General features: G+C 34.1%; 2 protein-coding genes across 6 annotated transcripts in view; one reads left to right on the forward strand and one right to left on the reverse strand.

Moving 5' to 3' along the window:
* Window positions 1-249: 249 nt before the first annotated feature.
* On the reverse strand, window positions 250-21,550 carry LOC123548630 (ribosome-recycling factor, mitochondrial-like). Of its 2 annotated transcripts, none has more exons than XM_045336076.2 (7): window positions 21,501-21,550; window positions 11,998-12,268; window positions 10,805-10,960; window positions 6,668-6,786; window positions 5,810-5,904; window positions 4,159-4,309; window positions 250-1,887 (listed from the first exon to the last, which is right to left on the reverse strand). In XM_045336076.2, the coding sequence occupies exons 2-7, from the start codon at window positions 12,251-12,253 to the stop codon at window positions 1,807-1,809; spliced, it is 858 nt and encodes a 285-aa protein (XP_045192011.2). In that variant the 5' UTR covers window positions 12,254-12,268; window positions 21,501-21,550; the 3' UTR covers window positions 250-1,806. The 2 variants fall into 2 exon arrangements, with proteins under 2 accessions (XP_045192011.2, XP_045192020.2); XM_045336085.2 differs by lacking the exon at window positions 21,501-21,550 and adding an exon at window positions 21,347-21,494.
* Window positions 21,551-21,591: 41 nt separating this feature from the next.
* Window positions 21,592-23,314, forward strand: part of LOC123548644 (probable RNA-binding protein 18) — a 69,872-nt gene continuing 68,149 nt past the window's right edge. For all 4 annotated transcript variants that reach the window (XR_008367393.1, XR_008367392.1, XR_008367394.1 and 1 more), the window contains exon 1: window positions 21,592-21,652. The gene's annotated coding sequence lies outside the window, so the exon portion shown is untranslated. The remainder of the gene's footprint in view (window positions 21,653-23,314) is intronic.

The following is a 23,314-nucleotide window of genomic DNA, read 5'->3' on the forward strand; positions in this document are numbered from 1 at the left end:
TGATTTTTGTGCATGACACTCCGTCTCATGATGGTGAACAATTGTGCCAAGTTTCATCAAAATCCCTCCATGCATGAAGAAGATATGCTCCGGACAAAGTCTGTGGACGCCGCCCGCCCGCCCGACCGACCGCCAGGGGCATTCCCATAATACGTCCCGTTTTTCAAACAGGCGTATAAAAATGAAAAGATTTTATAGTATGATTTACTGAAAGAGACGGATAAAGATTTCAATAAAAACAAGAACAACTTTGCAATACAAGACCTTTAATATATTCCATTCTAATTAGCACAGCTGATTTTGTTTTATAACAAGAGCTGTCTGTAAGACAGACAATGCTCGACTATTTGAATTGTTGTCCCAAAAGCACGAGTATAACCCTTAATGTTAAAACATCTACAGAGTCTGCATTAGTTTTGAAGACAGTAACTTGCATGCAAAACATTAACCAGAGGTTTTTAAGTTCAAAAGGAGACATAATTAGGCGTAAAAAAAAAATTGTTTGTTTCCGGTATCCCGACCTACCCTAAATTTTTGGCCCGACCCTAAATGTTTTTATGGCCTTGGAGAACATTTTTTTCAACTTTTTAACAAAAAAATGCAAAACTGCACTTTTTATGCTTTAAACATGGCCAGTGATGTTAGAAATCCACTTACTGATGCTCTAAAGGCATAACCCCCTTATTTGTAATCATTTTTTGACAAAAAAAAAAATTTCCGAAAAGTCTCCCTTAATAAAAAAAAATTCCAAAAAAAAAAAATTTCCGACCTACCTACCCTAATTTTTTTTAGCATGTTACCGGAAACAAAGAATTTTTTTTTTAGGCCTTATGCAAAATACAAGTCAGCATTATGGGACTTGATGCTATGACCTAGATTTATAAACCCGAAGAAACATGTTAAGTTTCAATTCAATATTTGCATTAGTTTTTGAGATAGTAACTTGCATGCAAAACTTTAATCAGGATTTTCTATGTCCAAAAGGGGGCATAATTTGGCCAAAATATATGTCAGAATTATGGGACTTGAGCAAGTGAGATTGGTAATTGACCTAGATAAAGAAAAAATAAGTTTCAAAGCTATATGCCTTTAAATGATAGCTATATGTACTTGCATGCAAAACTTTAACCAAGGTGTGATGCAGATGCCAACACCGATGCTGATGCCAGGATGAGTAGAATAGCTTGGACTATAGTCGAGCTAAAAACAGACCTGTTTGATTCAAGTATAATACATGATTTAAACAATCTGGTCTGAACCTCAATTTTGTTAAAATATAAATTGAATAAATGTTTTATTAGGAAAATTGATAAAACTGTATTCCTATAAACAGCACTATACAATGAGGTCAAAACAGTTTTCAGTTCTTAGCTCTTTAAAAATAATTTTTTTTTTAACAACCTGATTTCCTTTCATTAATCTTCATTAATCGTATTTATTTAAAATAATTTTCAATGACTGTAAATTTATTCCAATTTCTTTGAAAATAACACAAGACTACTTTAACCTTTAGCCAGCTGGTGGCAAGTGATTCTGCCTTTGCGGCCAGTGCAGACCAAGATAAGGCTGATTATGGTCTGCAAAGTTCACTATTCATCCAGTAAATTTTCAGTGAACCTCCCTTTGAATAATAAATGGTACTGTTCAAATTGAATGATAGACCAGCCCATTTTAGAAATTTAGCAGGTAAAGGTTAAAATAATCAGACTTTCAAACAGGAATCTGTATATATTTGATTGTTGTTCCAAGAAATATTGTCTAGTTTTACATGTCTTTGTATCTAAAAATCTAAATCAAAACGGCATGTCATGACCCAAGTAATTCTTTCTGTTTTGCTTTCATTAATGTTTCCCCTTCTTCTTGCATCCTTCTCTTATCTTGCAGCAACTGAAATTAAAAAATAAAATCATAAATTTTCATCAAGTTTACCTGAGAGTTGTTTGTATTCTGATTGCATTACTGAATGCATTACTGATTATGTAAATGATTGTGTTTCTGATTACATTACTGACTGCATTACTGATAATGTTTACTGATTAAATTACTAATTACATTACTGATCTACATTCGTGTTGAATCACTTTGGATAACAAAACAACCTTTCCACTAATACAATATTTATAAATTCATTTATTTAGATACTGCTTTCCCTATTTATTTTTCATTTACTCTGTAAGTTACAACATTTTATTGTATGTTTGTTTGTCATCACAGGGATATATTATGAAATAAGAGGTGTCACTATTAGTAACAAATGCGCGTTGTCTGCACAAAATATGTCAGAATAGTTAAGGTATGAATCATTTTGTGACCCTGACCTTGACCTGAGAGACCAGGGTCATAAGCGTGACACACCTCAATATTGTTAACATTTGTGTCAAATTATTTACAAATCCCTTGATAAATGGCAGAGTTATGGACCAGACAAGAAACAGACCTTTGACTTCTAAGTGTGACCTTGACCTTGGAACTAGGGGTCTGGGTCTTGAGCATGATGCTTCATCTCATTGTAGGGAACATTTATGTCAAGTAATTTTTATATCCCTTCATGGATGGCAGAGTTATGGATCGGACAAGAAACAGACCATTTTAACATTTAACATCTAAGCGTTACCTTGACCTAAGAGCTAGGGGTCTGGATCTTGTGCATGACAAGTCATCTCATTATGGGGAACATTTACACGAGGTAATTACAAAATCCCTTGATGAATGGCAGAGTTATGCACCAAACATGAAACAGGCCTAGTTAACCTTTGTCTTCTAAGTGTGACATTGACCTTGGAGCTAGGGGTCTGGGTCTTACGCAAGACACATTAGCCCATTATGGTAAACATTTATGCCAAGTTATTTCAAAGTCCCTTCATGGACGGCAGAGTTATGGACCGGACACGAAACAGACCCTGTTAACCTTTGACCTCTTAGTGTGACCTTGACCTTGGAGCTAGGGGTGTAGGTCTTGTGCATGACACATCCTCTCCTCATGGTGAACATTTATGCCAAGTTGTTTCAAAATCCACTCATGGATGGCAGAGTTACAGCCCGAACAAAAATTTACACAGATGCACACACACATGGACAGTGTGATTTTAACATGCCCACCTTTGGGGGGCATGAAAAATTAACAAAGGGCCATAACTAAGTAAAATATCATCCAAATGGAACCCGCTTCATATATGCAGAACTAGGCTTGGTACTGGTAATAATTACAAGGTTTGATGGAAATCTGGCAAATAATTGCTGAGAAATAGCACAGACAAATTTTCCATATACATATACAGTCGACATCGTACTTGCGACCACCTCTATTAAGCGATATTTGTATTAAACGACCGGTCAAAATCCCTCCCGAAAGTTTTCGGTACATAAATCTATTCCATTAAACGACTTTGTTATTAAACGACTAGCGACCACATTAATGTAGTCCCGACAGGTAAAATATTCGACAAAAGTATCTATTAAGCGACCGGGTACCAAAATTCTACCGGACATTTCGTCATCTGTGTAATTAGCGAGTACGCTTTGCACGTGACTGAATGCAATTAACCTTTGTATCAGTCGAACTGACAAACAATCTAGCCATAATTTTCACGGTTTGTAGACTTGGAAAAGTGTTCACGATGTTAAAACAGATTTTTAAACCATACATGTATATTCATAATAAATACAGTTACATTAACAGTTAAAAATAACTTTTCTTTTATCTCACTGAAATTCATTAAGAGACCATTCCATTAAGAGACCACTTCTTAGCAGTCCCTTGGGTGGTCTCTTAATACAATGTTGACTGTATAGAAAAAGTTAATAAAGGGCCATAACTAAGTAAAATCATCCAAATGGAACCTGCTTCACACATGCACAACTTGGATTGGTACTGATAATAAATGCTGAGAAATAGCCCAGACGAATTCTGTCTACAGATGGATGGACGGACGAACTGAAATCCAGTATAGCCCCCAAATGCTGGGTATAATAAACAAGATTGCTCCATGAATGTCAAAGCTATTGTCCAGGCAAAATCTGACCGATGCATGAACAAACACACATACACCAAACAGCCATTTTGATGACTGTGTCAAGCCCATCGGAAGTGACTAATATGCAGAGCAAGTGTACAAAATGCAAATAGTAAATTTAATCTGAACAAATTTATTCACCAACCTGATTTTCTATACTTTTCCGAATATCCACTGATTTTTCTTTATTCACCTTCCGCATACTTTCAGTAAAAAGACGGTTCATGTGATCTTTAGACTGATTGTACAATGTTTTCGCATTCTTAGCTAACTCTTCTCTATGTTCTCTAGATACTCTAAAAATTATAAAAAGAAATATGGCAAGTTGTTCATTTACCTTCTCAAGACAGTCTGGAAATAAATCATAAATGTATGGCAAGCTTTTTTTGTCTTTGATGATAACATGCCCAAACACACGGATATAAATTTAAAGCAAAGAATTTATATCATTTTCTTCGAAGAAACTGAACAAAAATTTATCAATTTAAACCACTGGACGTGAAAACTCTCAGTTGCATGTATATGCTGGTACCACTAAGTACATGTGTATAAAGATGTAACATTTTAAGCTCTGGCTTGGAGCAATAAAGCAAAAAATAAAAACTTACAAAAATTAATGTTTCTTCATATATTAAGATAATCTATTTCCACAACCTTATTTCATGATTCTGTCAAGGAAGTTAACATTTGTTAAGCCTGACTTTTGACCCAATTTATAGCAATAAAGAAAGCAGGCAACTGTGACTTGACCCCTTTGAGTTTTGACCCATTTATAACACTGAAGAATGCATTCCCTTTTGACTTCTCAGCCCATTAACAGTTCTGAAAAGAGCCTGCCCGCTCAGCTCAACAGGGAGAGCACAGATCTACAGATCACGTGATTGTGAGTTTGATCCCAGGGCAAGGCTTATGTTCTCTGCGATGATTTGATATTAGACATTGTGTCTGAAATCCTTCGTCCTCCACCTCTGATTCATGTGGGGAAGTTGGCTGTTACTTGAGGAGTACAGGTTTGTACTGATACAAAATTCAAGAACACTGGTTATGTTAACTGCCCGCCATTACATAGAAAAATGACATTAAACACAAAACAAACAAACAAACACTTCTGAAGAATACAGACCTCTGTTACTTTTGATCCCATCTATAGCACTCAAGAACTCAGGCTCTGGTGACTTTTGATCCCAGCAATATCTATAGAGTACTGGCCCCTGTGACACTGATCTAATTCATAGCACTCACTAATACAGGCCCCTGTGACTTCAAACCCATTCATAGTACTCAAGGATTTAGGCCCCTGTGACTTTGTCCCCACTAATATCACTCAAAATTGCAGGCTCCTGTAACATTTGATCCCATGTATAAGAATACAGGCACCTGTGACCTCTGATCCCATTTATTCAGGCTCCTGTAACATTCGATCCCATGTATAGCACATAAGAATACAGGCATCAATGCCTTCTGATCCCATTTATTCAGGTTCCTGTTACTTTTGATATCATTTATTGCCTTAAGATTTCTTGCCCCTATCTATAGCAATGAAGAATACAAGAACCTTTATTTTCAGTCTTAATTTTGATCCAATATATAGCATTGAAGAATGCAGGCCCCAGTATGTTTTGACTCTTCTTGTATTTATAGCATTGAAGAATGCAGGCCACTGTGTATTTTGACCCCGTTTGAAGCGCTGAAGAAAGCAGGCCTTTTAGTGTTGTGACCCAATTTTCAGCATTGAAGAAAACAAGACCCCTTGCATGTTTTGGCCCCCATTGATAGCATGGAAGAGTTTGACTTACTTTGGTAAAGTTACGTAAATTGTTGACGGTCCTTCCTGCTGTGGATTGAGATTCATTCCTGAGTTATTTATTGCTACCATGACATCTGGTACATACTGAAAACAGTCAAGTATAATTACATTAATTATCAATTAATAAACACTTTCTTGTGTTAGTATTTAGCCCTAATCATGCTGAACACGACTGAGTCTGCCTTTGCGACATCAGCCTGCACATCCATGCAGTCTGATCATGATCTGCACTGTTTGCCATTCAGTCGGTATCATTTTGGTAAACACCCCTTCTAACAGTTAATGGTACTGCCCAAATTGAAAGATGGATAAGTTCATTATAGAAATTTAGCAGGGTAAGGGTTAGTATTAAAAGTAATTAATGGAAATGTTTAAGTCATTGAGAAAGATGTATTAAAAGACCTAAAAACATACCTTAATAGACTGGCTAAGGTTTAAGACAATCAGTGTAGGATTTTTCTGACCTAAAAGCATACCTTAATAGACTGGCTAAAGTTTAAGACAATCAGTGTAGGATTTTCTGACCTAAAAAGCATATCTTAATAGACTGGCTAAGGTTTAAGACAATCAGGTAGGATTTTTCTGACCTAAAAGCATACCTTAATAGACTGGCTAAGGTTTAAGACAATCAGTGTAGGATTTTTCTGACCTAAAAGCATATCTTAATAGACTGGCTAAGGTTTAAGACAATCAGTGTAGGATTTTTCTGACCTAAAAGCATACCTTAATAGACTGGCTAAGGTTTAAGACAATCAGTGTAGGATTTTTCTGACCTAAAAGCATATCTTAATAGACTGGCTAAGGTTTAAGACAATCAGTGTAGGATTTTTCTGACCTAAAAGCATACCTTAATAGACTGGCTAAGGTTTAAGACAATCAGTGTAGGATTTTTCTGAGTTATAGATGCTATCTGATTTAGTGGAAACGTTCCATCCTCACTCTTCACCTGAAGTCTATCAAAAGTTCCTGAAATCAATAACAAGCATCAGAATGTTTCTGAAAATGTCATTTACACATTATTCATTTGGTAGTATTACATAAAATAAATAACATGTCACTGTTGTAAATTACAATAAAGTGACGATATTTAATGAATGCAGTACTACATATCAAAAGATTAACCAACAATATCTCATTTTCATTCATTTAACATATCAGAACTCCTGTTTTTTTTTTTATTGTTTCGTTTTAAGACTTGAGGATCCATTCTTAGACTTAAGAATCCATTCTTAGACTGAATGCTCCAATCTTAAACTTAAGGATCCATTCTTAGACTAAAGGTTCAATTCTTAGACTGAATTCTTCATTCTCAGACTTAAGGATCCATTCTTAGACTAAAGGTTCAATTCTTAGGTTGAATTCTCCATTCTCAGACTTAAGGATCCATTCTTAGACTAAAGGTTCAATTCTTAGGTTGAATTCTCCATTCTCAGACTTAAGGATCCATTCTTAGACTAAAGGTTCAATTCTTAGGTTGAATTCTCCATTCTCAGACTTAAGGATCCATTCCTAGACTAAAGGTTCAATTCTTAGACTGAATTCTCCATTCTCAGACTTAAGGATCCATTCCTAGACTAAAGGTTCAATTCTTAGACTGAATTCTCTATTCTCAGACTTAAGGATCCATTCTTAGACTAAAGGTTCAATTCTTAGACTGAATTCTCCATTCTCAGACTTAAGGATCCATTCTTAGACTAAAGGTTCAATTCTTAGACTGAATTCTCCATTCTCAGACTTAAGGATCCATTCTTAGACTAAAGGTTCAATTCTTAGACTGAATTCTCCATTCTCAGACTTAAGGATCCATTCCTAGACTTAAGGTTCGATTCTTAGACTAAAGGTTCAATTCTTAGACTGAATGTTCCATTCTCAGACTGAATGTTCCATTCTCAGACTTAAGGATCCATTCTTAAAAATAAGCTTCGATTCTTAGACTAAAGGTTCAATTCTTAGACTGAATGTTCCATTCTCAGACTTAAGGATCCATTCTTAGACTTAAGGTTCGATTCTCAGACTTAAGGTTCCATTCTTAGACTTAAGGTTCAATTCTTAGACTTAAGGATCCATTCTTAGACTTAAGGTTCGATTCTCAGACTTAAGGTTCCATTCTTAGACTTAAGGTTCGATTCTTAGACTTAAGGATCCATTCTTAGACTTAAGGTTTGATTCTCAAACTTAAGGATCCATTCTTAGACTTAAGGTTCGATTCTCAGACTTAAGGATCCATTCTTAGACTTAAGGTTCGATTCTTAGACTTAAGGTTCTATTCTTAGACTAAAGGTTCAATTCTTAGACTGAATGTTCCATTCTCAGACTGAATGTTCCATTCTCAGACTTAAGGATCCATTCTTAAAAACAAGAGCACCGCCTTGCGGGTGCTGACGCTCATCTGATTTTTTTTGTATAATAGAAATATTGTCCTACCCATGATTTTCTAAGTCTAAAAAGAGCCATCATTCTTGCAAAAAGCAGGACAGAGTTATGTTTCTTGATGTACAGTGTCCACTTATGATGGTGAAAAACTGTTGCAAGTTTTAAAGCAATAGCTTTGATAGTTTATGAGAAAAGTATACTTAAACATAATACTCAAACCAAGAAAATGATTTTCTAAGTCCAAAAGGGGCAATAATTATTGCAAAAAGCAGGATGGAGTTATGTTGCTTGCTGTACAGGGTCAGCTTATGATGGTGAACAAGTGTTGCAAGTTTCAAAGCAATAGCTTTGATAGTTTAAGAGAAAAAGTTGACCTAAACATAAAACTTAACCAAGAAATCTGATATTTTCTAAGTCCAAAAGGGGCCATAATCTTGCAAAAAGCAGGATGGAGTTATGTTTCTTGCTGTACAGGGTCAGCTTATGATGGTGAACAAGTGTTGCAAGTTTTAAAGCAATAGCTTTGATAGTTTAGGATAAAAGCTGACCTAAACATAAAACTTAACCAAGAAAACTGATTTTTCTAAGTCCAAAAGGGGCAATAATTCTTGCAAAAAGCAAGATGGAGTTATGTTTCTTGATGTACAGGGTCTGCTTATGATGGTAAACAAGTATTCCAAGTTTCAAAGCAATAGCTTTGATTGTTTAGGAGAAAAGATGACCTAAACATAAAACTCAACCAAGAAATCTGATATTTTCTAAGTACAAAAGGGGCCATAAATCTTGCAAAAAGCAAGATGGAGTAATGTTTCTTGCTATACAGGGTCAGCTTATGATGGTGAACAAGTATTCCAAGTTTCAAAGCAATAGCTTTGATAGTTTAGGAGAAAAGCTGACCTAAACATAAAACTTAACCAAGCGCCGACGCAGACGCCGACGCCGACGCCGACAACCGCTCAAGTGATGACAATAACTCATCATTTTTTTTCAAAAAATCAGATGAGCTAATAAGCTTCGATTCTTAGACTAAAGGTTCAATTCTTAGACTGAATGTTCCATTCTCAGACTTAAGGATCCATTCTTAGACTTATGGTTCGATTCTCAGACTTAAGGTTCCATTCTTAGACTTAAGGTTCGATTCTCAGACTTAAGGATCCATTCTTAGACTTAAGGTTCGATTCTCAGACTTAAGGATCCATTCTTAGACTTAAGGTTCGATTCTCAGACTTAAGGTTCCATTCTTAGACTTAAGGTTCGATTCTCAGACTTAAGGATCCATTCTTAGACTTAAGGTTCGATTCTCAAGGTTCCATTCTTAGACTAAAGGTTCGATTCTCAGACTTAAGGTTCCATTCTTAGACTTAAGGTTCGATTCTCAGACTTAAGGTTCCATTCTTAGACTTAAGGTTCGATTCTCAGACTTAAGGTTCCATTCTTAGACTTAAGGTTCGATTCTCAAACTTAAGGATCCATTCTTAGACTTAAGGTTCGATTCTCAAACTTAAGGTTCCATTCTTAGGCTTAAGGTTCGATTCTCAGGCTTAAGGTTCTATTCTTAGGCTTAAGGTTCGATTCTCAAACTTAAGGATCCATTCTTAGACTTAAGGTTCGATTCTCAAACTTAAGGTTCCATTCTTAGACTTAAGGTTCTATTCTTAGGCTTAAGGTTCTATTCTTAGACCAAAGATTCAATTCTTAGACTGAATGTTCCATTCTCAGACTGAATGTTCCATTCTCAGACTTAAGGATCCATTCTTAAAAATAAGCTTCGATTCTTAGACTAAAGGTTCAATTCTTAGACTGAATGTTCCATTCTCAGACTTAAGGATCCATTCTTAGACTTAAGGTTCGATTCTCAGACTTAAGGTTCCATTCTTAGACTGAAGGTTCCATTCTTAGACTGAAGATTTCAATCTTAGACTGAATTTTCCATTCTTAGACTTAAGGTCAGGGTTGCCACTTACCTTGAAAACTCTGGGAAAAGGGATTTTTTTTCAAGGTCAGTGAATTGTAAGGGAAATCTTGATAATGATCAGTGAGAAATTTTAGAAAAGTCAGGGAAAAGTCAGGGAAAAAGGAAATTCTGGGTTGATGTTTAAAATGTTCAATGGCTATGGCAGTCTTCAAGCAGTATTTATAAGTATTTTCAAACACATTTTGGTGTAGTCAGGGAAAAGTCGGGGAATTTCATGTTCTCAACTAAGTGGCAACCCTGAAGGTTCCATTCTTAGACTTAAGATTTCATTCTTAGACTGGTTTCCCATCACCGCATGAACATTTTATATCATGTACATGTAACTTAGGCTGGCATTTTGCTATGGAAAAGTCAACTTTACTTAACCTTATATCATATGGAATACTGCTCAATATATTTACCTTCAACAGTTTAACGACTTATAGGGATATTCCATTATTCTTTTCCTGTTCACACAATTGAATCTCTGCATATCCAGATATGACTAGTCCAAATTTACTATGCATATTTCATAAATTTAGGCATAATTTATAAACATCTATTTGGATCAGATTTTCAAAATGCATAGCTGGGGCATTATTGAAGTCCCTGAGTGTACATTTAAAATTAAGTTCTTAAATTTGTGTTAATACTGACCTACATTAGTTCTAAGTGACAGGCTATGAATATACTGTTGTTTAAGGTCCTCTAATACTTTATGCAGGTCTTCATGATACTTGTTGATGTCCACAATTTCATTGATAGTGCTCTCATCTAGATCTATTTCATGCTCCGGTTTATGCTTGTTTCCTCCTGAAAATGCATTACAAACTCCATTTAATCGTATGATTAACATTATAAATAACTCGATTTTAACCTTTACCCTGCTATTTTTCTAAAATGGACTGATCCATCATTCAATTTGGGCAGTACCACCTATTAATCAAAGGGGAGTTCACTGAAAATTTACTGACTGAATAGTGAACAGTGCAGACCATGATCAGCTTGCATGGATGTGCATGCTGATCTTGGTCTGCACTGGCTGCAAAGGCAAAGTCACATGATGCCAGCAGGCTGAAGGTTAACATATTCATTAGAAATTTTAATTGTAGTACCATTTCTGTGAATTGCGTACGCTCCTGTGCTATTTCACTTCGCCTGTCAATGTAGCGAATACACATAATTGAGCCGCACCATGAGAAAACCAACAAAGTGGCTTTGCGATCAGCATGGATCCAGACCAGCCTGCGCATCTACACAGTCTGGTCAGGATCCATGCTGTTCGCTTTCAAAGCCTATTTCAATTAGAGAAACCGTTAGTGAACAGCATGGATCCTGACCAGACTGCGCGGATGCGCAGGTTGGTCTGGATCCATGCTGGTCACAAAGCCACTATGTTGGTTTTCTCATGGTGCGGCTCATTTATGAGCACAAGACTTTCTGTACCAAATGAAATTGCCAACAGAAACTGTGTATTCAAATAGTTATTGCTGATTATTATGGGTCCACTACATTAATTACAAGGAAATATATGGTTGTTCTGCTTTTTCTGTGGAGTACGATATGCAGTATTAACACATATTCAATCTAAGTTTTATAAGATCGCTTATAAGAGTTACCAGATGGCAAAAGTTTTCAATATTGTCATATATAGAGAAAACTAGCCCAACCCCTATGGCAGCCATATTATTTTTAATCAACAATTTGATACAGCGTCACCCAAGGAACATTGCTGTCAAATTACTTTGTATCTACTATCAGTTTGAGAGGATAAATAAACAATTAAAGTAACCACTTTACACAACCTTTATACAGACACTCCAAAGCATTTAAACACTGCAAATTCTCACCTCTTTTAGGCTTGTTCTTTGACTTGGCATAATGTCTAATCTGAATGATCCATGGTATGCTAATTCTGTACTGTACATTCTCATTGTCTCTGCTTCTCAAAGGGCCCAAATCTCTATCTACACATTTTTGTACTTCTGGGCGTACAAGACAAGACAGCTGTCTACTCGTGGCTACAGAAGAACGGCACACTATACTGCTTAATGAATTCAGGTTTCGAAGACTATTTGTCAAAATGTACGAATTCCGCAACGCCATGTTTTATTTCAGAAACTGCAATGAAAAATATACCAAACTATCAATTTTCAATTAAACATGATTAAAGGTCTTAATAATTTATCATAAATTATACTTGAAAGATTGTATATATTGCTTTAAAACATTTTTGTAACAAACAGATTTTTATTATTAAATCTTTTGTTTTTTTTGGGGGGTTTAACGCCGTTCTTTAACAGTATTTCACTCATGTAACAGCAAGCAGTTAACCTAACCGGTGTTCCTGGATTCTGTACCAGTACAAACCTGTTCTCCACAAGTTAACTGCCAACTTCACCCATGAATCAGAGGTGGAGGACAATATTTCAGACACAATGCGTTTATTATTAGTCACGGAGAACATATGCCCCGCCCGAGGATCGAACTCACGACCCTGCGATCCGTACACCAACGCTCTACCTACTGAGCTAAGCGGGCGGGCTAAAAGTAATATTATATTCATGTTTTGTGTTTGAACAACAAAACTGAAATTGGTTATGTTTGTATGTAAAATACTTCACTTATCCCTGTAATGGTGGGATATGCTATTAGTACAGGATAGGCAATCAAAACATTTTCGGAGGTTTTCTGCACAAGCAGATTTGTTTGTGTCTCTGCCCCAAATTAATCAATAAAGTTTAAAGTTTCTTTTTTCTAAGGTAGTATAAAACTATGCAACGCAAAAAAATTAAATATTTTATTTGTACTTCATTTGGTTAATATTATATTAAATTATGGTGGTGCTTGAAAAAGGTAAATGTAAAAAAATATGTTAGCTGAAAATTACAAGTTTGACTTTTTGCTTTGTTTAGTTGTTAATTGCTGGACGATATGGTGGCATAACCAAGTTGAAATTAAAAAATATTGAAGAGAATTACCTAAAATATTTGCTTTAAAATTTCGCGATTTGCTATAAGGGCAGGCCAGGCTATCTATGAAAAAAAGCAATTAAATAAATAAATAAATAAATAAATAAATAAATAAACATACGATTATCATTTATGTAAGTTGTTACTTGGTGGTGCAGATTTCTAAAGTAATATTCATTGACATTGTTTGCAACAATAAAGACATCTTACAATGATAAAGATAATATAGTTTGTAAATATTAAACTATTATTCTAGTACCTTTTTCAGAAAATACTTAAAACATCGGCGTAAAGTTAGGCTTTGCTATGAGTGCAGAGCAGGCAATCCCGCTCAAATAACAAATGTAATAATTTATTCGCAATTTAATGAAAGTCATAAATAATACTTGTAAATGTATACATATGTTTTATGGCTAAATAGAATTTAACTGAATTTAATTTAAAGTAAAAAAATACCTGAATTATCCATTCTTATCCTTTCCTGTGTTCCTTTGATCAAAGTATGACATGTATTAATGTATGTATTTCATTTTGGGGAAAAATATGTTTTTAAAAACTAAATTATCAACGTAAATCCTGGATTTGATATAAGTGCAGGACACTCATCTCCAGGAAAAATTTTTGTTAAGAGGATGAACTATTTTTTTTTCGTGTTTGTTTGAAAAATACTGCTTTAGTTTGTTAAATATTATATTTGCATACATGTAGATCTAACAATGTCAATTTTTTAACAAGTTTTTCATGAAAACATAGAAATATTTATAATTCAAGGTTTGTTTCTTCAACATCATTAATGAAGTTCTCCTTTATTTCATCTACAGGACATCACACTTCCATGAATGCTTTAGTGTTATAGACTTGCAATTAAAACCTATTGGGAAAAAAACAGACCTATACATCATTTGATTATCTGAAACTTTCTTCACTGTTATGTCAAGAATTGTTTTGAACGAGCTGTTCTTTTCATTCTGTTTTTATTTTATTTTTTATCTTAGCCATGTCAAGAGATATGCTCACGTTGGTAAAAACAAATGTGATATTTCAATATAACTTAGTGAAATGTGCTAAAGTTTTTGTGTTTTTGTAGAAATAATACAATTTAATATAGAAATAGTCTAAAACTAGAAAATGCTTTTGTAAAAAAGCGCATGTCTCCCCCAATGCGAAGTCCTATAGGCAAGAAGTCAATAGAAGTCAAAATAAATAGGGGTCATCTACTCTGCATGTCCAATCATCCTATTAAGTTTCAACATTGTAGGTCAAGTGGTTCTCAAGTTATTTCCAAAAAATGATTTTACATGAACAGGCCACTGTGACCTTGACCTTTAATAGACTGACCCCAAAATCAATAGGGGTCATCTACTCTGCATGTTCAATCATCCTATGAAGTTTTAACATTCTGGGTCAAGTGGTCACCAATTTGATGGAATGGTATCAAGTTCAGCCCTGTGACCTTGACCTTTAACGAGTGACCCCAAAAACATATGGGTCATTTACTCTGCATGAACAATCACCTATGAAGTCAACATCTGGTCGAGAGGTTTCAAGTTATTGATTGGAAATGTTTTCCATGTTCAGCCCCTGTGCCTTGACCTTTAACAGAGTGACCCTTATCGTTAGGGTCATCTATTGCATGACCAATCTCTATGAAGTTTCATCATTCTGGATCAAGTGGTTCTCAAGTTATGACGGAAATATTTTCAATGTTAGGCCCCTGTACCTTGACCTTCACAGAGTGACCCAAAATCGTAAGGGTCTCTACTCTGCATGACCAATCATCCTATTAAGTTCAAATCTGGTCAAGTGGTTCTCAATTACTGACCGGAAATGGTTTCAGTTCAGGCCTTGACCTGACTTTAATGGAAGACCCAAATTCGATAGGGTCATCTACTTTGCATGTCAATCATCATGAAGTTTCAACATTCTGGTCAAGTGGTTTTAGATTGACGGAAATGTTTTCCATGTTCAGGCCCCTGTGACCTTGACCTTGACGGAGTGACCCAAATCAATAGGGGTCATCTACTCTCAGACCAATCACCTAGAGTTTCAACATTCTGTCAAGTGGTTCTCTGTTATTGATCGGAATGGTTTTCCATGTTCGGCCCTGTGACCTTGACCTTCGCGGAGTGACCCAAATAAGTAAGGTCATCTACCTTCATGACAATCATCCTATGAAGTTTCACATTCCTGGGTGAAGTGGTTCTCTAGTTATTGATCGGAAATGGTTTTCAATGTTCAGGCCCCTGTGACCTTGACCTTTGACGGAGTGACCTCAAAAACAATAAAACAATAGGGGTCGTTTACTCCAGCAGCCCTACAACCCTATGAAGTTTGAAGGTTCTAGGTCAAATGGTTCTCCAGTTATTGCCCGGAAATGAAGTGTGACGTACGGACGGACAAGGCAAAAACAATGAGTCTCCTCGGGGAGACATAACTAGTCAAAATAATTCGACGTTCAGATTGTTTTATATTTGTGACTGGCAATCTAAACGTCTCAAAACTTTGAAGGACCAAACTAATGGAGGATGAATCACCGTACACAGTCATGTTAAGTTATTGGTTTTACCGCTTGCACGTATTGGCCTGTATACACGGTAAATGTTAATCGTGTACAGTACATACATAGGTTTAAATCAGCAGAAAATTCATAATTTTGGGTATTTTTTGATAATTTTTACATAAATCAATGAGGAACAGGATCCCCTTTGGATACATGTAACTTTTATTTGAATTTATGACTAATTCGTGAAATAATCGGCATTTAAACCTGTAGCATGTAAAGCGTTGGCAGCGATGAAAATTTCATCGGAAATTGCTTCAACTATTTTGGTCTTTCGAGTGTTGACACGTGTGGGGATATTGCCCATATGAAAAAATATCTCAATATTTCCTAGGATCGCATCAAATTAGTTGGACTAAGCCTAAAACATACCACAGGACAGAGGAAATCACACCTTCACAAATGTTCAGGTTTTATTTCATGTTGTATTAGACTGAAGATATAGTAACTTGGTGACTGACTGCTGTGAATGAACTGATGTAGAAACAAATTCATTACACATATATACCAAGACATTAAGCATTTCAAATTTATTAATTAATCAATTTACCAACTGCATGATTTAGGAAACATGAAAAGCAAATTACTGATATTTATAGTTATGTTACGCGCATATAGCCAATCTGCGCATTTGGTAAATCGCGCAGCGCAAATAACCAATTTGTTATCTGCGCAACGATTTGTAAATCGGGCAACCTTATATATTTCTTATATGCGCATGGTAACTGTCTTGCGCGTTTGGTAAATGAGTCTGCGCTTTTAACATATGGTTGATATCTCCCGATAAAATTGAATACCATTAGAGGGTTAGACTTGTAGGCCTACATAAAACAGTTTAATTTTAAAACTGACGGTGATCAGGCACGCGTAAATGTGTGAATTGACTGTGCTTAATTGATAAAAACAAGAAAAACATTTTTTTTAAAGTAAATGAGCGTATTTATGCGGTAATTTCAATGAGATACTCACGTCCCTGGTAGTTTATGGACTAAAAATTTCTGTTGACGACGGTATTAAGAGCCATTTGTCATAGGTGTTAAAAAACTTTAAAATGATACAAAATATCCAAAGTACATTTAATAACACAAGTTTTTTCATTTATTTTTTTATTTATTTTTCTTAACTTTTAAACGCCGCAGCCTGTGCGGGATGTCGATCCAGCGCTAATATCAAATCCTGAAATGACACCGATATTTCAAATATATATTGATAATTTCTTACAGATCGTATTGATATTTTTTAATGTTTTGTAGTACAAAAGAGTAATTTTCGCCAGAACGTGAACGAAATTTTGTTGCTGCGCAAGATGTGTCCTGCGCTAATAGAAAATCTGGAAATTACTCTGATAATATGAATAACTGCCATAAACCATGCTAACTTTTACATTGTTTAACAATTACAGACTGATATTGCAAATCTAGGTTTTAAAAATGTGTCATAAATTTATTTCAACATCAGTAAATCCACGGGAGTCGGTCACCAGGTTTCAATATCTGCAGTATGATACAATATGCTATAAAGCTCAAACATGCGTGAAGGTGTGATTTCCTTCGGATAGCCACATCGTCCTCTCTATTCTTTTTATAACTAAAGTATTTTTATTTCATTCGATCACACGCAGTCATTTTATACCGGATATAGAACATAAAGGAGACTTACATAAAAGACTGAATTGCCACACACTTACCACAATTCACCATATCGCTTTTTTATCATATTGAAAAAGCGCAATTCTTTTTTACCAACGTGAGCGTATCTCTTGACATGGCCAAGATTAAAAACAAAACAAAAATAAGTAGAATTAAAAGACGATTCTTACAGATCTTTTATACTTATATCATTTTTTAATGTTTTATAGTGAGACAGGTAGAATAACTTATAAGTTTCGTCAAAATGTGAACGAAATTTTACATTTTGTAGGTGCGCAAGATGTGTGTCCTGCGTTAATAGAACTCTGAAAATTACTCCAATAACTTGAATATCTTTTATAAACCATTTTAACTTTTATTTCGTTTTTCGATTACAATCTAAAAATGTAGCTTTTGAAAATCTGAATATAATGTTTCATCCGTAGCCTGCGCGTGATGTTGTTCCTGCGCTAATAGCAAATTATGAACTGACGCCGATATTTCAAACATATTTCAATTCTAAAAGATACTATTTATGTAACTTCATAAAATGTTTTGGGAGTAGAAAAAAATAGAAAGAAGCGTGATTTCCGTCATAACGAGAACGAAATATTACATTTGTTATCTGCACAAGATGTGTTTGCCCGGCGCTAATAAAAAATCTGGAAATAATTCTGATAACTTGGATATCTTTTATAAACCATGCTAACTTTATCATTGTTTTGTGATTACAGGCTGAAATTGTAGCTTTTGCCAAATAAATATTTTGTTACATCTGTATCCTGCGCGGGATATCGGCCCTGCGCTAATAAAAAATCTGGAAATAATCCTGATAACTTGGATATCTTTCATAAACCATGCTAAATTTAATTTTGTTTTATGGTTACAGACTAAAGTTGTAGCTTTTGCAAAGACAAATGTAATTTTAATTCTGTAACCTGCGCGGTTATGACAGAAATCACTCTTTTTCTATTCATTTTTTTTACAGTATGCATTTGAAAGTTACATAAATAGTATGTTTTATGAATGAAATATATTTGAAATACAGTGTAATTTCAAACTTTGCTATTAGCGCAGAACCGACCTCCCACGCAAGTTACAGGTGTAACATTATAGATCCATTAAGAATTGTAAAAAAAACTATAGTTTTAGTCTGTAATCGTAAATCAAAGTAAATATTCATATGATTTATAAAAGATATTCAAGTTATCAGAGTAATTTCCAGATTTATTATTAGCGCAGACACACATCTTGCGCGGATAAAAAATGTAATATTTCGTTCTCGTTATGACAGAAATCATTCTTTTTCTAATCATTCTTTTACAGTATTCATTTAAAAGTTACATAAATAGTATGTTTTATGAATGAAATATATTTGAAATACAGTGTAATTTCAAACTTTGCTATTAGCGCAGGACCGACCTCCCACGCAAGTTACAGGTGTAACATTATAGATCCATTTAGATTTGTAAAAAAAAACTATAGTTTTAGTCTGTAATCGTAAATCTAAGTAAAAGTTCATATGATTTATAAAAGATATTCAAGTTATCAGAGTAATTTCCAGATTTATTATTAGCGCAGACACGCATCTTGCGCAGATAAAAAATGTAATATTTCGTTCTCGTTATGACAGAAATCACTCTTTTTCTAATCATTTTTTTACAGTATTCATTTGAAAGTTACATAAATAGTATGTTTTATGAATAATAATAATAATAATAATAATAATAATAATGACTTTATTTATTGAGGCAACACTATTAGGCATGCCCAATCTTCCAAGTGGGCCTCAAAATTATGTACAATATTTACAAATAGATTTCAAATACAAATTTGACAATAGCATGATTACAACATTCTAAGCATATGTTATGTTGTTCATTTTCCAGTTTGTTAAATAGGATCTTTTGAACTGCTCAAGACTGTTAGAATTTTTTACTTCAAGAGGTAATGTGTTCCAGATTTTTGGTCCCGAGTATTCAAGGGATTTTCTGTACAGTTCTAAGTTTGGTTTAGGTACTTCAAGACATTTATTTGATTCTGATCTTAAATTAATGTAAGGATTATGTACAAATTTAAATTTACTTTGAAGATAGGATGGACTAAGATTGTTAATTGATTTAAAGACTAAAATTGCTTTCTTATAATGCAGTCGTTCATTGAATTTCATCCAGTTCAGCTCTTTAAACAAATCTTCAGATGGAAAATCAAAACATTTATCAAGGATGATTCGAGCTGCTCTTTTTTGAAATTTTGTAATTTTTTCCATTGAATCCCTGTTGCAATTACCCCAAATCGTGCAGCAATAATCCAAGTGGGGTAAAATATAAGCATTAAAGAAAAGTTTTCTCTGGGGAATATCTAGGTAGCATTTTATTCGTTGTAAAAGATAAAGTAAGGAATTGCATTTCTTTAGTGTGTTATCAAATATGAATGAAATATATTTGAAATACAGTGTAATTTCAAACTTTGCTATTAGCGCAGAACCGACCTCCCACGCAAGTTACAGGTGTAACATTATAGATCCATTAAGAATTGTAAAAAAACTATAGTTTTAGTCTGTAATCGTAAATCAAAGTAAAAGTTCATATGATTTATAAAAGATATTCAAGTTATCAGAGTAATTTCCAGATTTATTATTAGCGCAGACACACATCTTGTGCGGATAAAAAATGTAATATTTCGTTCTCGTTATGACAGAAATCATTCTTTTTCTAATCATTCTTTTACAGTATTCATTTAAAAGTTACATAAATAGTATGTTTTATGAATGAAATATATTTGAAATACAGTGTAATTTCAAACTTTGCTATTAGCGCAGGACCGACCTCCCACGCAAGTTACAGGTGTAACATTATAGATCCACTTAGATTTGTAAAAAAAACTATAGTTTTAGTCTGTAATCGTAAATCTAAGTAAAAGTTAATATGATTTATAAAAGATATTTAAATTATCAGAGTAATTTCCAGATTTTCATTTAGCGCAGGGCACCGAACACATATCTTGTGCAGCTACAAAATATATAATTTCGTTTACGTTTTTATGAAAATTAGGCCTACTCTTTATTCAATCGATTTTATACTATAAAATAATAATAATAATATAGATAAGATCTGTAAGAATTTTCTTTTAATTCTGTGACTTTTTTATTTCATCTTTTATCTTAGACATGTTGAGAGATATGCTCCCGTTGGTAAAAAGAATATTATTGTGAAATTTCAAGATATTTCAATATAATAAAAACGATATTTTGCTAAGTGTGTGCTCGGGTGAAGTAGAAAATTATAAAAATAGCCTAAAACATACCAGAGGACGACGTGTGCAAGCTGGAGGAAATCACACCTTCACGCATGTTTGGGTTTTATTGCATCTTGTATAAGATCGGAGGTATTGAAACCTGGTGACCGACTGCCGTGAACTTACTGATGTAGAAACAAATTTATGACACATAATTTAAGTACCAAGATATTCAGCATTTGACATCTATATTTATTAATAAATTGACCAACTGCATGATATGCAAATTTCTGATATTTAAAGTTACATTTGTTATTTGCGCTGCGCATTTGGTAAATCGCGCAGATTAAATTTATCCTGCGCAACGATTGGTAAATCGTTGCGCATATAACCAACGTACAAAAATTTGTTATATGCGCTGCGCGTTTGGTAAATAGCGCAGATTGATTATTTGCGCTCAACAGTTACATTTGTTATTTGCACTGCAATGATCCTAAATTCATAAATCGTCACGCAGATAACCAACGGACAAAAATTTGTTAATTTGCGCTAATCTTTACCAATGTATTTTTGTGAGAAAAACATCTATGCTGTGTATATAGGACTGTAAGACCCCCTGCTTGCATGTAATGCATTCAAACTTAGCTAACCGTGCTTCTGGTTAACAAGAATCCTTGAATCAGTACATTATGTTCAATAGTGCTCACCTGCATAAAATACTCGCAAGGGTGTCATGCAGTATTTATAGATAGATAGATAGGTGTTACGAAACTGTGCGGGTGCGAAATCTAAAAATGATTACCATTTGACCTCTGTCTGTCAAACAATAAAAATAAAGTCAACACCAAATAGACAGACTATTCAAACTGAAACACTTTCCGTTTGATTTCTTATTATTACTTCAAAGTTGCAAGCATGTAACTTCATTATGACAATACTTGAGTATCCGTACGTACCCCAATATCGCAGAATACGAGTAAGCACAATGGACGTGACCGGTGTAGGGGTATATAGTGCATGTTGATAACATAACGACGTAACACCCGGTAGAAAGATGCCTGATGAAAAACACATAAATTGATACTGTTAGCCATTTGAACATAAGAAAGTAAGAAACAACTTCCTTTAAAGAATTTTATATAATAAATAGTTAAAAGGGACAGCTTCATTGTATCAATTATTCGAAATTTTAAGTTTAGGTTAGCTCATTATTTATGCATAGCTCATTATGTCATGTTAGCTGGTTAGGTGAGACATTTTAGCAAAAAGATCCATTATTGAACTATCATCTCGTTATTATCGTTGAAATGCAACAAAGGTGATTGAATTATCACCATAATTGTTAGTATCACTAACATACAACATCATTGATTGAATTTAATTGTGATGAAAACATGTTTGTCATGCTTTTAAAAACATGAAAGGCAGTGGCTAGGCAGACCAAAGGTCTGTGTAGTCAGTTCCGGCTACCTAGACGACAAAAGGTCTGACTATAGCTGACTATATTGTATTAATTAGTCCAAATAATTCAGGAGTTGAATATCTTTATATTTTTTTTTACATGTTAAATTATAAGGTAGACAACATGAAATATCAGAATGTAAAAATCAGTCTACCGGAGGTATCATTATTTAGACTATATATTGTATATGAACATGTAAGTCAAGGTATAAAGGATGATCCAGGGGCGGCAAAATCTGATTTTGATTTTCTTGTCCGTTTTTGTCAATTGCTATTTTGTACTTGTCTGTATGATAATTATATAGTAAATTCTGGTCAAATTTCACTTGTCCGTACAAGCTTTGGGACAACCTGAGCAGTACGGACAATTGAATTTGCCACCCCTGTCAGGATCATTATATTAATTAAGTAATTAGTTAAGTAATAATTTCTTGTGATTTATTTACTTATATATTTGTGATTTACCTGTTTATTTCCTAGTATTACGCACTCGTATCATATCAGCCAACATTTTGTTATGTTATCAACAAATGATCAGAGTGTCGTTATCGTTAGCATGTTTATAAATTCTTAAAATAAAGTTTTTAATGAATTTTTGTTTTGTTATATATATATTGAGAAATATTTTTGATACATGATGTCAATTGTCGGCGATCCTTTAAATTTAGGTCTTTTGATATGTAATTATCTTTCACATTTAGTATACGCTGCCTTGGAATAAAGACCTCATATGTTCAAACAAACAGTTAGAACCAATCAAAACTATTGACTAATAAACAAATTGGCAGAGAAGTAATGTAGTAATTATTTAATTAAATATGCACATAGAGGTGCGAAAGTGATGATCACTTAAAATTATCACTTTAAAAAGGCGCAGGAACCCAGCAGGCACAACAACGTTGAAACAACGTCAGACTTCAACGTTGCAACAACGTTTAAATACAATGTATAGTTGGATTTGAAGGTGAAATGACATTGAAATTTCAATGTTGAAACAACGTCAGGATTTTTTTCTAATTTGAAATATGACGTCAAAACAAAGAAAATACTTCTTTATACTCAAGATTTTTGCTCCAATTTTAATGATTATTGGTCAGAATATTTATTTCCATGAAATCACTAGGTCATACATGTTTACACTGTTATGGTGTGTTTCTCAGGTGAGCGACCTAGGGCCATCTTGGCCCTCTTGTTTCCCTTTATCGCCAAATTTTGACGGATTTGAATGAATGTTTTACACAATGTTTAATAATTATTTTATTATAATAAAACAAAAAAAAAACGATCATAGCCTGAATTATGTTCATTT

Source organism: Mercenaria mercenaria, chromosome 15, assembly GCF_021730395.1.
Source record: "Mercenaria mercenaria strain notata chromosome 15, MADL_Memer_1, whole genome shotgun sequence".
Taxonomy (NCBI): Eukaryota; Metazoa; Mollusca; class Bivalvia; order Venerida; family Veneridae; genus Mercenaria; species Mercenaria mercenaria.

Excerpts from the sequence above, each read along its gene's own strand:
- LOC123548630 (XM_045336076.2), bottom strand. The coding sequence starts at position 12,253 with ATGGCGTTGCGGAATTCGTACATTTTGACAAATAGTCTTCGAAACCTG. Across the intron at positions 5,905-6,667 it reads ACCTTAGCCAGTCTATTAAG|TATGTACCAGATGTCATGGT; the intron begins GTATGCTTTTAG and ends GACTGTTTTCAG. Across the intron at positions 4,310-5,809 it reads ATTTACGTAACTTTACCAAA|AGTATCTAGAGAACATAGAG; the intron begins GTAAGTCAAACT and ends TATAATTTTTAG.